We start from the raw sequence: 15,679 nt of genomic DNA, 5'->3' as shown, positions 1-15,679 counted from the left end.
AAGCCCCCTCAGCCTGGCCTACCTCCTGAGAAGGCACATCCTGTAAGAGAATAGTTTCTGCCTGGGACTCCATGGAAAATCCTGGCAAAACCTCCGGCTCCACTGAGCCTTCCAAAGAACCGACGTCCGGGACTGCCGGTTCCTCAACCCTAGGCTTCACTGTTTTATCCTTGCGCTTCTTGGAGGAAGCGGGCGTCGGAGCATCCGACGGCATTTTATAATTGCAACGCTTCCCAAACACTAACCTGGCACAGTCTAACCTCCTCTTAATAGTGCGTTTGTTAAACCTAGCACAAGAGCGGCAACCAACAACGTCGTGCTCAGGCCCTAAACAAGGTATACACAAGGTATGATAATCCCTATGAGGTATCTGTTTCCCACAAGAAATACAGTTATTCACTTTTTCTGACATCCGGTAAAATACTGAGGCAAGAAAAAATCAAAATGTTCCCCAACGGGTACTTAGCCAACTCTGTTTCGGTCTGAAACTCCGGTTTCGGAAATATTTCAGAACGCCAACCTGCACTCGCAAAACTGCTTCTGCATCGGACCATGCGGCAAAAAAAGACTGAGGATATGACGTCGGTCATGCGCATTAGTACCCTGACGTACTGACGTCAGTCTAATGCGCCCTGACCGACGTCAGCCTTATACTCTGGTATTCGGGCCGACTGGACGCGGACTATACCCAATAGTCAGGACTGCAGCAATGGAAGACGAAGAACATCTAAAATGGTGAAGATCTGTCCCTGAAATAACTGTCAAGCAAGACAAGATCAGAATACTGCTGTTCCTGAACTTGAGAACTGAAAGCTGTGGTGATTTACCCTGCAAGTAATTAACATGGAAAAAGCCCAAAATAATGCTATTATTGAACTGAAAGCTGAAAAGGGGTGATGACACCCCCCCCCCCAGAAGTGAGTGAGAGAGTACTATGCAAAGTACAAAAGATAAATAAAAAAGGAACTACCTGCAAATGATGAAATGTTAAGTATTCCAAAAAGGAGGAGGTGGCACACTAAAAACTATAGTACTATAAGTTATGGAATCAATGAAAAGCTACAGCACTAACAAAAATTGTAGTTAAGTACTTCTGCACTGAGAGGATGTGAACTGCAAGGGATCCTGTCACAACTACAGCATATACCAAGGGAAGTAAGCTATAACTGAGTTTCTGATATTAAAGCAAACAAAACTAGGACAGAAAGCTGTGGTCCTAAAGAGGGCTAGATAAGAGTAGTCTGTTTTGGTGTCACCAGTGGCAAGGTAGCATGCATTAGTTGAACGGCAATAAGAACTGGAGATGCAATGCTGACATGTGATATCAAGAATCTGTCTTAAGACAACATCCTGGTGTTAAGACCCCCCCATCATGTCTTTAAGGATAGAGTGATAGGAAGCTTGTGGTCATGAAAAGATTCTGTGGTGATGCTAAGTGCCAGGGTCTCCAGTCTTAGTGTAGTAGCCCCTTCTACATCCTCAAACTGCTCAACCTTATGGATCTGAGCTAAGAAGGGGAAGGGGATCCATGTGGTGAAGTGGCTAGAAGATGGAGAGAAAACTGAATGCTGTCTTCTTTTAGAGACATTAAGACACATCTAAGCCAGTGATCTCATGTAGCTAAAAAGCAAATAGGTGATGGATGAGGGAGAGCAATTAGGCCGCAAGAGACTGGGCATTCTGGAAGGATGAGCAACCGAAGTGGACAGAGTAGTTAACAGGTCAACATTAAATTGAAGAGTAAGCACTGAAAACAGACTTAATATAAACTACAGTAAACAGATTAGCTGACAAGTTAACTCAGGTTACGATTTGGGGAGCACAGTTATTAGAAAGCCTCTTTAAAATGCTCACCAACGCACTTAACGCATCCACACAACAGGCCTTCCCAATACAATATGTCGATGACTCAACACTCATTTGCACATCTGACAACATAGCACATCTCCAAAAAATTACTCAGGAAGTTTAAACAGTCACTGAAACATGACTTTGCAACTCAACTCATGCTCAACCCCCCTCCCAATCCCTCTCTCATGACAGCACAAAAAGTGCAGTTGTGTACACTTACCATAAATGTAGATGCTCAAGTGTATTCACTGTTACAGTCATCACATTTGTGTTATCCCTGCCAGGGTAGCCCTCGGCCGGCCCGAATACCAGAGACTTAGTATTTCTGGGTCGCTTGCTGTCACTTGAGGACTGACGTCAAGTCGTCAGTAGTATAAAGTAAAGCAGCCGATGCCATTACATCAGTTTTTCTTGCCCTAACCTGTCAGGAGCCCCAAGTAGGAAGCCAGGCTCTGGTGGAAGAACCCCCACCAATGGAAAATAAATACCAATATGTCCATTGTAAGGAAAGAACAATAAGGAAGAATGGTAATAAAAGGAGAAAGAGAAGAAAGGGGGATGGAGGGAGGGAAACCAGGACTGCAACAGTGAAGACACTCGAACATCCACATTTATGGTAAGTGTACAAAACTGTACTATGTTCTTCATGTTTCACTGCTGCAGTCATCACATTTGGGTTGATTCCTAAAGCTGAGGAAATGGGTGGAGGCAGTCAAGGAAACTAGGGGCTGGCTAGGATGCCCTGCACGACTGCAGAGGCAAACCCTACCCTGGATTTGGAGAAGAGAGGCAGGTGGTAAAGCTTGGTAAAACTGTGAACAGATGTCCAGGTGTCAGCCTCCAGGATGTCCCTGGTGGGGACTTCTCTGAGGAAAGCTGCAGAGGTGGAGGCTGCTCTGGTGGAGTGTGTCCTGACCCCCCCCCCCCCTTGGGGGTGGCTTTCCATGCTGTTTTAGCAGAAATGGATGCAGTGTGCTATCCATTTGGAAATGGTTTGTTTGGAGATGGCTTTGCCTTCTGTCCCTGTAGCAAAGCTAACCAGCAATTGATCAGACTTTCTGAATGATTTATTCCTGTCTAGATAGAATCTGAGCGATCTGTGCACATCTAGAGAATGAAGAATCCTTTCCCCTTTGTTCTGGGGATTAGGAAAAAAGGTGCGGAAATGAATGGATTAGTTGAGAGCCACACTGGACACCACCTTGGGCATGAAGGTGGATTAGTTCTGAGGGATACCCTGTCTGCATGGAAGATAATTAAGGGTTCCAAAGCCATGAGTGCTTGCAGCTCAGAGACTCTTCTGGGTCAAGTGATGGCCAGATCCAATGCTGTCTTCCAGGAGAGAAATTTTAGCACTGCAGAAGCTGGTTCGAAAGAAGGCAGGGTGAGCTTTTCCAATACAAAGTTAAGGTCCCAAATTGGTATTGGTGCCCTTCTGGGTGACCTCAAGTTGCTAGCCCCTCTTAGGAACTGTTTGATCAAAGGGTGTGAGAAAATGGGTTGCTCAGTATAAAAATGAGCAGAAATAGCAGAGGCATGAATTTGTTTAGAAGAGAAAGAGAGGCCACTGTGTAGTAGGTCTGCTAAGTAATCCAGGATGGGAGGGAGGGAGGGAGGGCTGTGCCGTATTGGCTTCCTTAGCCTAGATCCAGGTGCAGAACCTTTTCCATTTATTAGCATAAGACTTTCTGGTGTTAGGGCATCTGGCCTCACGGATAACATCCAGAACCTGTTTACTGAGGTTGGCAGATTGGCTTATTCCCTAACCCCGAACCAATCTGCCAAATTGAGTGTCTGTAATTGGGGATGCATGAATTCTGCTTCCCTCTGGGTCAGGAGGTTTGAAATCTGAAAAAGATGCCATGGGGGCAGCAAGGACAGGCTGCGCAGCAAGGGGTACCAGTGTTGCCGGAGCCAGTCTAGAGCTATAAGAATGGTCCTTGTTTTTCCTCCCTTATTTTGAGCAGTACCCTGCAGATGAGAGGTAGGGGGGGAAAGGCATAGACCGATAGATTGACCCAGGGGAAGGACAGGGCATCCACTTTCCAAGTCATGCAGTGATGCTCCCTGGTGCAGAATTTGCTGAGATGATGGTTGGTGTGGGAGGCAAAGAGGTCGATCTTCGGGTTTCCCCAATTATTAGGGTGAAGGTACTTCTGTTGAGTTGCCACTTGTGTGGGTCCAGAAGATTTCTGCTTAATTGGTCTGCCAGAGAGTTGAGAAAGCCTGGTAGGAATTGTGCTAACAGGTGTAGTTGCATGGCAGAGGATGTGTGCCAAAGGGTCATGACCAGCCTGCATAGAGGGTAGGAGCGAGTCCCTGCCTGCTTGTTGATGTACCACATCAGAGTGGTGGTGTCTGTTTTGATCAGGGGGGAGACCCTGGAAAGAGAAGGGGCTTGAAAGCTATTAAGGCATGCTGCACAGCCATCATCTCTTTTTGATTGATGTGCAGAGGGATTTGCTGTGGGCTCCATTGGCCCTGTATGCACCTGCCATCCAGCTGTGCACCCCAAGCATAGTCTGATGCATCTGTGGTGAGGGTCTGTGTGGGTGGAGGAAGGCAGTCCCTTGATGAGGCAGCATGCTGTTGCCCACCAAATAAAATCTTTTCTGAGGCAAGGAATTATAGGTAGAAGAGTTTCCAGGTCTTGACAGTGTTGACACCAATGGCTCTTCAGGTACCACTGAAGTTTCCTCATATGCAGTCTGGCATATGCAATGAGTAGTATGCAAGATGCCATGAACCCCAGATCTTGCAGGATCTTCCTTGGAGTTAGCTGGGGCCTGGTGGCTAGCTGAGAGAATTAGGTTGTCAGGAAAATTTGTTTCTCTGGTGTAAGGTATGCCATTTGGGATGCTGTGTCCAGACTTGCTCTCAGGAAGATTATCCTTTGGGTAGGCACCTGTTTGGATTTATTTTTGTTGATTGTGTACCCTAGAGAGGTTAGGAGGGTCTTTACAAAGGCCAAGTGCTTGAGCAGCTTTTCCTGGCTGTCTGCCTGAATAAGGCAGTCATCTAAGTATGGGTAAATCTGAATATTTTTTTGTCTGCAAAAGGCAATGGCCGGAGCCAGCCATTTTGTGAAAACTCTGGGAGCAGTAGATAAGCCAAAGGGATGCACAGAGAACTGAAAGTGTTGAGATCCTGTCCTGAAGCGGAGATATTTCCAGCAGGATTCCCTTATAGGAATGTGGAGGTAGGCCTCTTTTTAGATCCAGGGTGTCTAGCCAAGCGTCCTTGGAGAGCATGGGTAGCAGTTGCTGGAGGGGTTAGCATTTTGAATTTTGGGATCACCAGGAAGGTGTTTAGAATGGATAAATCAAGGATGGGGTGCAAGGTGCCCTATTTTCTGGGTACCAGAAATAGTCTGGAGTAGAAACCTTAGCCTATCTGTTCTGCAGGAACATGCTCTACTGCCCGCATAGAGAGCAGGGAAAGGATTTGCTTTTGAGCCTCTGCCCACTGATTTGGTGGTAGAGCAGGGAACCCTTTTGGGGTTGTAAGTGTATAGAAGGAAAATTTGTATCCCTGAGACACAGTGTTCAGAACCCAGTGGTCCTTGGTAATGGTGGCCCAGGTACTTGAGTGAAAGGAGAGTTTTCCTCCTAGGGTTAAGTGAAGGTGGGCAGAGGGAGGGGATGGAGGAGGTGAATCATTGTGAGTTCTTACTACTTAGATCTCTGCATTCCCTGTGATTGCTGTCTGGGGGTCTGTTTTCACAGGGCCTAGGCTGGGCTGGTTTACTGAGAGCAGGAAAGGATCAGTGTTTGGAGGGACAATGCCTGCTGAACCTAGGGGGCTGGACCTGCAAGAAATCCTTAACTGTTTGCATAGATTTTGCTTTTTCTTCCACCTTTTTAAGGCCTCTTCTGCCTTCGTGCCAAATAAGTTATCTTTGTGCAAGGGGGCATCCAACAATTTAGATTTGACATGGTCTGGCAGGGGCTGTTCCTTAAGCCATGCATGCTTTCTAATGACAGATCCAGTGACTGCTGCCCTACAAGAAGCTTCTAGGGCATCAAAACCACAGTGTAAGGTGTGTTTAGTTACTTGACTTGCAGAATGCATTAACTCTTGTAAATCTTTAGATTCTACCCAAGCAGGAAAGGAAGACATTTTTTGTTTAAGGAGTTTCAAGGTATGTTGCTGAAATTTCAGCATATGGAACTGACAATTTAGTGCCCTGATAGCAGAGTAGCTGAGGTGTATACTTTTTTACCTCATCTGTCCAATACTTGGGAATCCCTGTCTGACAGGGTGGGATTCTTAGCAGAGGCTGCCTTAATCCATTTTGGCCCTTGAGAAATGACCTCAGGGTCAGCTGTAGGATTTTAAAAAGATATTTTAAGAGTCAGGGACTCTGTAGTACCGGTCTGGTTTTCTGGAAGCTGGAGGAAGGGCGTCAGGAGTTAAGCTGGATTCGAGGAAAACATCCTCCACAACATCCAGGACAGAGGGGATGGCCAAGGGTCTGTGTTGTGGAAGATCTAGGAATCCCCTGAGTCTCCTTTTAGACTGAGGGCAGTCCTGATTTTCCCATTGGAGATGCTCCCTTAAAGTATGCAGGGCTTCCCCAAAGGAAAAATTCTCTGGGGGCGAGGCTGAAGGAACAGAATCCTCTGCATCAGAATCCTAGTAAGTGGAAAGGGGATGCATGTCTTCATATTCAGATGCATCAGATTCATCTGACTTTTGTTCAGACAAAACTACAGGGGACAGAGCTCTTTTCCTTTTGGAGGGGGTAGCTTGGCTTCCCCTGATCAGCATGATGAGGTCTGCTGCCATTTTAAGCATCTGAGACTGAGGCAAGATACCAGGCGCCTGAGAGTGGGTCAGTTTCTTGGGTGTGGTTCATACCCTGGCCCTTAGAAACTTGGTCGTTTTTGAAAGAACGGTAGCCGCAAAAGAACACATCAGTTTGTGTGGAGATTCGGTAGTGCGAAGGACTTCCTCAGAAGCCGGTGCCTGCTCAGCGACTCTGGACCCATCCAAGGTAGAGTCGACCACAGGATCCTTAGTCGAAGAAGGGTTTTGCAGCATACCAGACTCCTTAAGGGTCCTGGTAGCAGCCTGCGAATCAATAGAAGCGGGCATCAGGGGCTGCGAAAGTGCCTCATTGAGTACCAGAAAAGTGACCACTAGCTTAAAGGAAGTGTCGTCGGTGGATTTGGACTTGTGCTGTCTGTTTCTGTCTTTATCTTTACGTTTTTTCGGAAGATCTGCTGTCGGATGGCTTACTGAAGCCCATCAGAATTCAAGGACTAAGCAAAAATATCTGGCTACAATAGCTCTGGCATTGAACAAAGCACACAAGTGATAACAGGGGGACGTCGTGGCCTGGGCCTAAACAAGTGACGTAGTGAGTGTGGAAGTCTCGGTGGGGTATTTGCTTTCCACAGGCGAGACCATTAACTTTTTCTGACATCGGTTAGTGCAAGAAAAAAGGATCCCCAATGGAGTAGTTAGCTTTAGAAGACTACAACTTCAATTCGATAGACAAAAACTCAGGTAGCGGCCGACCGGCACTCGTGCGAACTGCTTCTGCATCAGGCTCCACGTCAAGAAAGACTGTTGTAATGGCATCGGCTGCCTTGCTTTATACTACTGCCGACCTGACGTCAGTCCTCAAGCGACAGCAACCGTCTCTGGTATTCGGGCCAGTCGAGGGCTACCCTGGCAGGGTAACCCAAATGTGATGACTGCAACAGTGAAACACGAAGAACATCTTAAAGTTCTCTCTCTTGATAATACAACCACTGAAGTGACGTCTCAGGAAATTATTAAGAATGATAGTGGATGATGATCTTAAATTCAACCTGCATATACAAAATTGTACAAGAATAACATCAAAAACTAGGGATGCTTTATAGAGCCAAAAACTCTCACCAATGCAACTAAAACTGCACTTGCCACAACTTATCTCCTCCCCACACTTATGGTGCTCTCCTCCTGACAAAACTCCAGGCATTATAAAAAAAAACAAAAAAAACTTGAACTATAACAAACTCACAAAAACAGCAAACCAGACCATTCATGACAGTAAGTAAAAACAGGTTTATTTAATGGACCTGTTTTAGTTTAGTATTGTAACTGGTCTGAAGTGCTCTGCTGGGTATGAAAGCACTTACTGAAATAAACCTATTTTTTCTGTTTTTACTTCCAGCCATGGATGGTTTGGTTTGCTGTTTTTGTAGTTTTTATCTCCTGTGTTGCTTACCGTTTGACAGTTTTCCACTTTGGAACACTTTGCTGTTTATTACTATATCAAACTTGCTAAATTTGCAGCAAATACCTCTTTCAGAACCCACCAGTGTATAGCACTAAAAAGCCTAAATTGTTTAGAGCAACCCCATCAACTAACATACACAGCTTCTTACTGCATACAAAATTATCCTGAATCCATCTGTTTCTCCAGCACTAAATATTCTGCACAACTATGTTCCCAGTTGGTCATTATGATCCAATGATCAGAAACTCCTGGCTGACCACAAACCTATCAAATCTGCCGGGTATTATCTGTACTCGTACCATGTTGCTGAGGCCTGTAACTCCTTAATTGTATCCATCAGGTCAATACCCTCCCCCCCTCTCATCCTTCAAAACTATTCTGAAAGACTTCCTAGCCAAAATCTGGCTCTATTCTTGCTCAACACCAGGATGAACTATATCCCTACACGTGAACAAGTATATATTCATACCTTACACCTCCTTACTCTCCCTTCTTCACTCGCTTCTTTACTTCTATCAATTACTCTCCCCTGGCTTGTTCACTAAATATATCATAAGCCTGTTTTTCCTCTTACTTCAGATTGCAATTCCTGTTTCTGTTATACTAACTTACCTTTAATTTTTCTATTAACTGGCCTAAATTTCTCTAAATATTAAATCATTATCATACAACTTGTATCTATTCTTAACCAATGTTTTCATATTATGTTTAATTTAGTATAATTATTTAAACTGCAGATTTTTTTGAATTATTTTTCAAGATTGTTAAATTATTGTTCTTAAAATGTTTTTTGCAATACTTTGAAGACTCTCTCCCTGTTTATCTTCTGAAAATAGACTCTTACCCATTCAGACTTTCCCGGTAATCAAATATCAGTAAATAAATTCCTGAAACTAAGCAAGGGATAAAGGACTATCAATCTATTGATCAGTGCTCAATCTGCTAACATGGTACCCACAGCACTGACAATCATTCTTACAAAAAAAAAAAATAAATAAAAAAATAAAGGAAAGAAAACATGTTTTTGCAAGGAGCAAGCCATTATCAACCACCTCAATCTTCAATTCCGGACTGTGGTGGAAAAGTGAAATTCTAAACTATACAAACTCTAGCGGAACATCCCCTACAACAGTAAAAGCATTATTCAAGCAAAAAGAAATAAATTGCCAAATAATTCTTCAGCAATTACATACACACCATAACAAAACATCCATGAGGGGAGAGAGACCAGGCTATTTTGCGAGTTTTAAGGACTGGTTTTGTGGTAACAGGAAAGAAACCCAAGTACATCATTTATGATAAATAAAAGTAAGGATAAAAAAAACTGCCTTGTTCAATAACTATGTAAAGAGACATCGGTAAAAGCATTATGAACACCAGAAGCAAAGTCTATGCATCTTTATTAATCTCCCATAAATAAATGTGCATGACGAATCTAATTTTACATGTACAGTGACATTACAAAAACAGAACAAATATCACACTAGTTACAAGAGGAAACTATATTCAAAAGCATTAAAAACTACATATTTTTTTTCTTTCAGTAAAATAAGCCAGAAAAGTTTTTTGATAATCAGATGAAGAGAGAATTAAACACACATTAATTATGAAAAGCGAAATCAAATGACCAACAGTTCTAAAGCGAAACTACACATGGTGCACCAGCTAATGCTGCTTTCATGGAGGGCTTGTAGAACCTAATATTGCTGAAGCTACACAAAGACTGGCAGTAGTTTATGCAGCAACATGTGCTGTACCTGGAATAATCAGGCTACGTCATGAATGATGCTAAGAAACTCAAATGTTAAAAAAAATCCATACATTTTCGTTATTGCTACCTAGAAAATAATTGCAGGCTTATTTCTCAGTTTAAATCTTAATATCATCCCATAAAAGACAGCTTTTTGTTAAGTCATTTATGCATTTTTCAACACACAACGGAGTAGCTCTTCTAAACACATTTTCATGCTGCTCTTACATTTACTGCTGCAAAGCTGTTACATACCATTTTTAAGTGACTCAGTACAGATAATTTCTTCTACTTTTTCTAAAGCCTAAAACAAAACAAAAGAAAATTAAAATCCTATATAGAACAGTAACAATACAGCCTAGTAGCCACAGTACGAGTTTTTAAGCCTCTGTGCTCAGATTCCACCAATACTCAAGGTGGAAATAAAAAGTTGCAGTAAGCATAAAACTACAAAGGAATATTTTATTTCACAGCTTCAAAATTACAACCAATTCAGGTTCAAGAATTGTTCATTAAACACTATTACAAGCATGTTTAATTTTCTATTAATTTATTTCACTTTGTCAACCAGGCATATTTCACTGAGCATATTATCTCCCTTTTCAGCAGACAGATAATGTGGTGGTTATTACTGACTTGGACCTACAGAAAATCCCCCGCTTTTCAAAGTATCACAGAACCTTTAAAATTCTCCTAAACTACCACAACCCATGTAAAATGGAGCCTTGGTCTTAGGGGCATCTCATTAATAAGCAGGCATATCAGCTCATGCTACATGGCAGTTTCAGAACTGGAATATGAATAAGACTAAAGGTATTGGTGGAGGGGTTTAGGACTAAACCTTCCAATTTTCTAGCACTGAAGTGAAGTCTGCTATCCGGACAGTCACAGAGATTCTTCAAATTCTGCTGAACTACTCTTAGTAGCTCACATTTTCAAAATATAAATTCTTAGCCTTATGGTACCTTTATGATTCCCCGGTTCGATCCTTGGCTGGGGTGCCTTCTGTGCGGAGTCTGCATGTCCTCCCTGTGGTCGCATGGGTTTCCTCCGGGTGCACCGGTTTCCTCCCACATCCCAAAAACTGCTGTAGGTAGATTGGAAACTCTAAATTGGCCCTAGGTGTGCGTGTGTACATGTGTGTGCCTTCTGTGGAAGGCTGGGCGCCGGGCTGGCAACTTGACACTGTAAAACTCCACTGCTAATCATGAGCGGACAGGTGATCCACTGTGGCGACCCCTAACCGGGAAAAAGCCGAAAGAAGAAGATGGTACCTTTATGATTGAGTTTACTATTTTTTCCACTTCAACTCAGCATAATTTCTTAAAAGCTCATTCCTCTCCATGCCAGCACATACAAGAGAATCAAATGCAGCAATTATGAGTGCGTGCACCTAGCCCATAATCCCAACCACTAAGTAAGGACTTCATTCAACTCAAATAATGAATATTTGCATCTCTACTTTTAGAAACGCACACAAACATATACTTGCCGAACTTGCAGAGAACTCAAGCAGCAACCATTAGATGGCTGAGCCTTCCAGACACAGTGGGACAACAGAAGTGTACATGTGAAAACCAATGAGGATAGTCTTCACAGATCACTGGATATGGAAAATGTCCATTAATCCAAGACACCTGCTTTTGTGGGTAGGGAGGCTACATATAGGACAAATCTCAAACATTGCAAACCATCAGGGTCAAAGAAGCAGGAGAACAGACAACAGCTGAAGAAAGGCTCAGAAGGCAGAGTCCTGATGTACAAATTTACCAAAGAACACTCAAATTCCTGGAGTCCTAGCACAAATAATTGGTCATCAGCTATGCTTTCATTATGATTTAAGCGCATATAGTGAAAATAGCTTTTCTGTAAGTGGCCATGCTCCTGACAGAATGGCTACTGGAAAATGAAAGAATCTACACAGAAACTGGACCTGCAACTAAGATCTTGTATAACTGTGCCAATTTCTTTGGCTAATCACCACACTGCTCAGTCCAGCAATAGCTCTCTCTCATAATGTAAACTGTTAACCAACTTCCAACACTTCATAACACTTCAGTGAGAATACTGAAATAACTGTCACTTCAGATTTTTTTCTGTTCTAGTATCTTAAGTCGTGCCCAGTTTTTAACTTTTAATACTCAGACACCCCGACCCCATGTGCAAAAATGGGAAAAGGAGTTGAGGGTGGATGGATGAATGAATTTTGTTTCCATAATGTCTCAATTCTTTCTATAAACATACTTCACTCAACCTGTATATATGTAATCTTCAGTTTTCCCATTAGAATATCTAGATACCAGTCAGTACCATACCACATTTACCCAAAGATTTTTTCTCTCCATGGATATTACTTAACACTTGTTAAATCAGACGTCCCATTTTCAGTGAAGGAACCCGCAAACACAAAATAATGAACAGCTAGGAAATATGCATGTGGATACATAAACTGCATGTATACATTAATGAACAAATAAAAAGATAATTTCATTCAGACTTAAAGCAGTTATTTTTATTAAAGTAAGCAGAAATGTTTGTCTTGTGCTTTAATGAGATATTATATATTCTTAACTACATTTCCTGTTGAAGAAATGCAATTTTAAGCTGCTAAAACAGAGCATGCTTCTTGTTTCTATGCCCTTAGTGAGATAACATCAACTCCAAACAGACAACAGGGAAATGGAAGACTTTGCATAGTTAACGGATGTAAATGCAACATTTTCACATTACAGGGGGAAAATAAAGAGTTATTCTTATGATACTACTAAGTGTGCTACTACACAGACGGGCAGGAGTATTCCCGAGTATTTTTAGAAGGGTTGTATAGAAATGCCTGTCACTTCAAAAATGTTTGAACTAATGCAGTTTTCTGGGCATGTAACTGGTGTAATCATCTATAGGACCTCCTTAGACAATATCCCTACCCTCAAAGGTAATGGAGCAATTGCACCTTGAATTTTAATGAAGAAACCATTTTAATGTTATTTTTCCTTAAAATATACGATAGACAATATCTATTACCTCGTGGTCTAAAATCACCAAAACACTGCAGAGTGAAGTTTTTCACTGTTTTTGAATTTGTAAGGTAACCTGCAGCTACATTTTGCTCTATACAGACTGTTCTGCAAATGCTGTCCAGATACATGCAACATCTGGAATGCCCAGAGAAATATCTTGCTAAAAGGACATGTCTTAAAATTACCAAATCAAAGCCCTATCACTACACTCAATATCCTGCAGCCTGCTAAGAGACAACCTGTGTCTGGCATACAAGGCACCCTCCAACCCTATATCAACAGATTTACTATACATTAGCAACTCAAATGGCATCGGAAACATTCAGTCAAAGGATCTAAAGCTCTTCTGCTACATCAGCATAACAGTTTGGAGGGACAGATATATCCTGGCAGAGGCTACCACTGCTCTGGAACAGACTCCCCATCCGTATAAAACAAAGTTGATCCCTATCTATATTCAAGCAAAAATTGGATCTGTGGATGGGAAACCGAAAATTTACCCCAGGACTGTCTCCTGTACTACTAGTGGACACAGGCAGCTCCTAAATGCTTTATCCCATGCATGGGTCATCTGAAATTATCTACGATATGATCCCAGTTAATCTCATTAGAGGTAATATATAATTATCAACTATGGTATGGGTAACAGAAATCGCTAACTAAATGGGATAGATTAATTTTTATACAAAAATAGAAACTGACGAAGCTTAAAATGGTCCACAAGAGCAGCTAGCTTAGTACATACTTATGAATCTATGTTGCGGTTTGCCAATTTCTGATGGTCATTGTGACCTAAATATGACGCTATGAATGGAAATATATCTGTACTGCTTCATACATTATAAATTTTTCAGGTCAAGCCTTAAAACAAACTAAATGAATGAATATAAAAGGCAAGGAGATAACAGCACCGTAAATGGGCGCACTTCATTCTACATGGGTTTTTTGTTGTTTTTACTGAAACAGAATTTTTTTTCTTAGATGTATTTGTAGTTATGGTTTCACAAGACACCATGACATGGTTCAATTATAAGACAGCTTTCACATTTTTCCGTAGTGACAAAATCTGTTACGAAACAAATGAAACATACTCCATCCCAAAGACCATGCAAGGCTACTAGAGTTACCTAAAGATAGAAATCCTTTAGTCTGAAACAATATTAAGTTTTCTAAGAAGCATCTCACAAAAGTATGTCATTATGCTTAAATACGTGTCTGATACATAAAGATATACATACACCCTTACCTTCATGCAATGTTTAATACTCGTGAGTCTAACTTGGGGAGGGTGTCTCAAGCAAACATCTGGGGATAAAATTATTTCTCTGGAGAAATGTATATGCATATGAGTTCTGGTGAAACAATAAAGTAGTGACATAAAACATTCACATATAAAAGCCTAAGCTAGAACAAAATGACTGCTCATTTCAGATCAAATGACAGCAGTTGGATATTTTCAGTCACAGACTGCCTACACATTCTCCAGTTTTAGCCACTTCACTGACTGCAAACTCTTCAGCAGTTTGATCAAATAAAACAATGGTCACAGTAATATATTTTACCGTGTTTTACACAAAAAAATAGCACTAGCACTGACAGACCATCCACATCAATGGCAATCTAACTCTGGTTAAATTACAGTGATGGGTCTGACTTTCCACAGAATGACTTAGTATTTAACGATTTTACTTACTTTACTGACTTTATGCACCTCACGTTTGACTGCAATCCAATAAAAAGATAATGGCTTCAGATATGTATGTTGTTTTGCAAACATTAGCCCTGCCAAGCTAGCTCAATGATCAGTTGCTTTGATAAATACCCATCTCTCCTACTCCTAAAACAGATATGTTCTTAAAAAGTCACCAGGCTTTGTGTATAATGAAGAAAAATATGTGATCACAGTAATGTAATTCTGCTGGCAGCTCTCAGCCACAGAAGAGAAAAAAATGGTGCTGACTACAAATTTAACAGATGAATGAAGCGGGCAATCCAACCAGACAGTGAATGTCTAAAGCAGCAGTCTAAATTACAACAATCAATATCTCTGCCTGCTCATCTGCCTTTACTGCAGTTTTATTCTCTACGTTTTTACAATTGCGTTTTACCTTCAATGACATTCCACTACAAGCACTGCCTCACAGTTTCAGCAGCAAATGTGGTACAGTCAATATTGCATCCATCTCAGAATACAGGAACTAGCCATTTCACTGCTAATTGGCCTTCCAAGACAGAGTGGTGTTTAAGAAAGGAGTTAACCACCACCAAAGCTTGGTTTTGCAACGATATTAAGTTGAAATGTTTTCTTCAAGCAGTGGCATTACTTAAACACACATGTACACAAAAGATGACATTCTTTCATTTCATATTTTAGCTTTATGCAGCAGACTAGTCCACAGCTTATAGATTCTTACCCAGTTCCCACCCCACTAGTATTCTCCCCTCTCTTTCTCTTTGCTGATTTATTTCCAGCATTTCCTTCACATTCTGTTGTTTTTCCAGCATCAGCAACACTACTGAACAAAGTGACCTACTTTTCAACCTTCTAGCCATCAACTGAACAACCTTCTACCAATCAAATATGAGACAACCTCTGCAATGGAGAATTCTTGAATTCTAAAATTAACAGATGATGATTTTCACAGCTTTTGCTACAAATCTTTCTCAGGTGTTTTATAGGTTCATAGATTAGTACTAGGCTAACTGCCCTTGTGAACTATTTTAAGCCTAGCCAATTACCCCATGTGAGAATCAAACCCTGCACTTTGTGTCTGTAAGGTAAACAAACACCTTAATCATTTTGACAATCACTCACATTTCTTCACTGTC

At 41.6% G+C, this 15,679-nt stretch overlaps 1 protein-coding gene across 1 annotated transcript in view; it reads right to left on the bottom strand.

Annotated features, from left to right (window-relative positions):
* Positions 1-15,679, bottom strand: part of TDRD10 (tudor domain containing 10) — a 1,185,287-nt gene that overhangs the window by 448,513 nt on the left and 721,095 nt on the right. Inside the window, exon 8 of the mRNA XM_044079377.1 lies at positions 10,089-10,137. Coding sequence (XP_043935312.1) covers positions 10,089-10,137 — 49 coding nt within the window. The remainder of the gene's footprint in view (positions 1-10,088; positions 10,138-15,679) is intronic.

This window comes from Protopterus annectens, chromosome 8.part0 (assembly GCF_019279795.1).
Source record: "Protopterus annectens isolate FY-2018-M chromosome 8.part0, PAN1.0, whole genome shotgun sequence".
NCBI classification, from domain to species: domain Eukaryota; kingdom Metazoa; phylum Chordata; order Ceratodontiformes; family Protopteridae; genus Protopterus; species Protopterus annectens.
This window is presented reverse-complemented; position numbering and strand designations above follow the sequence as displayed.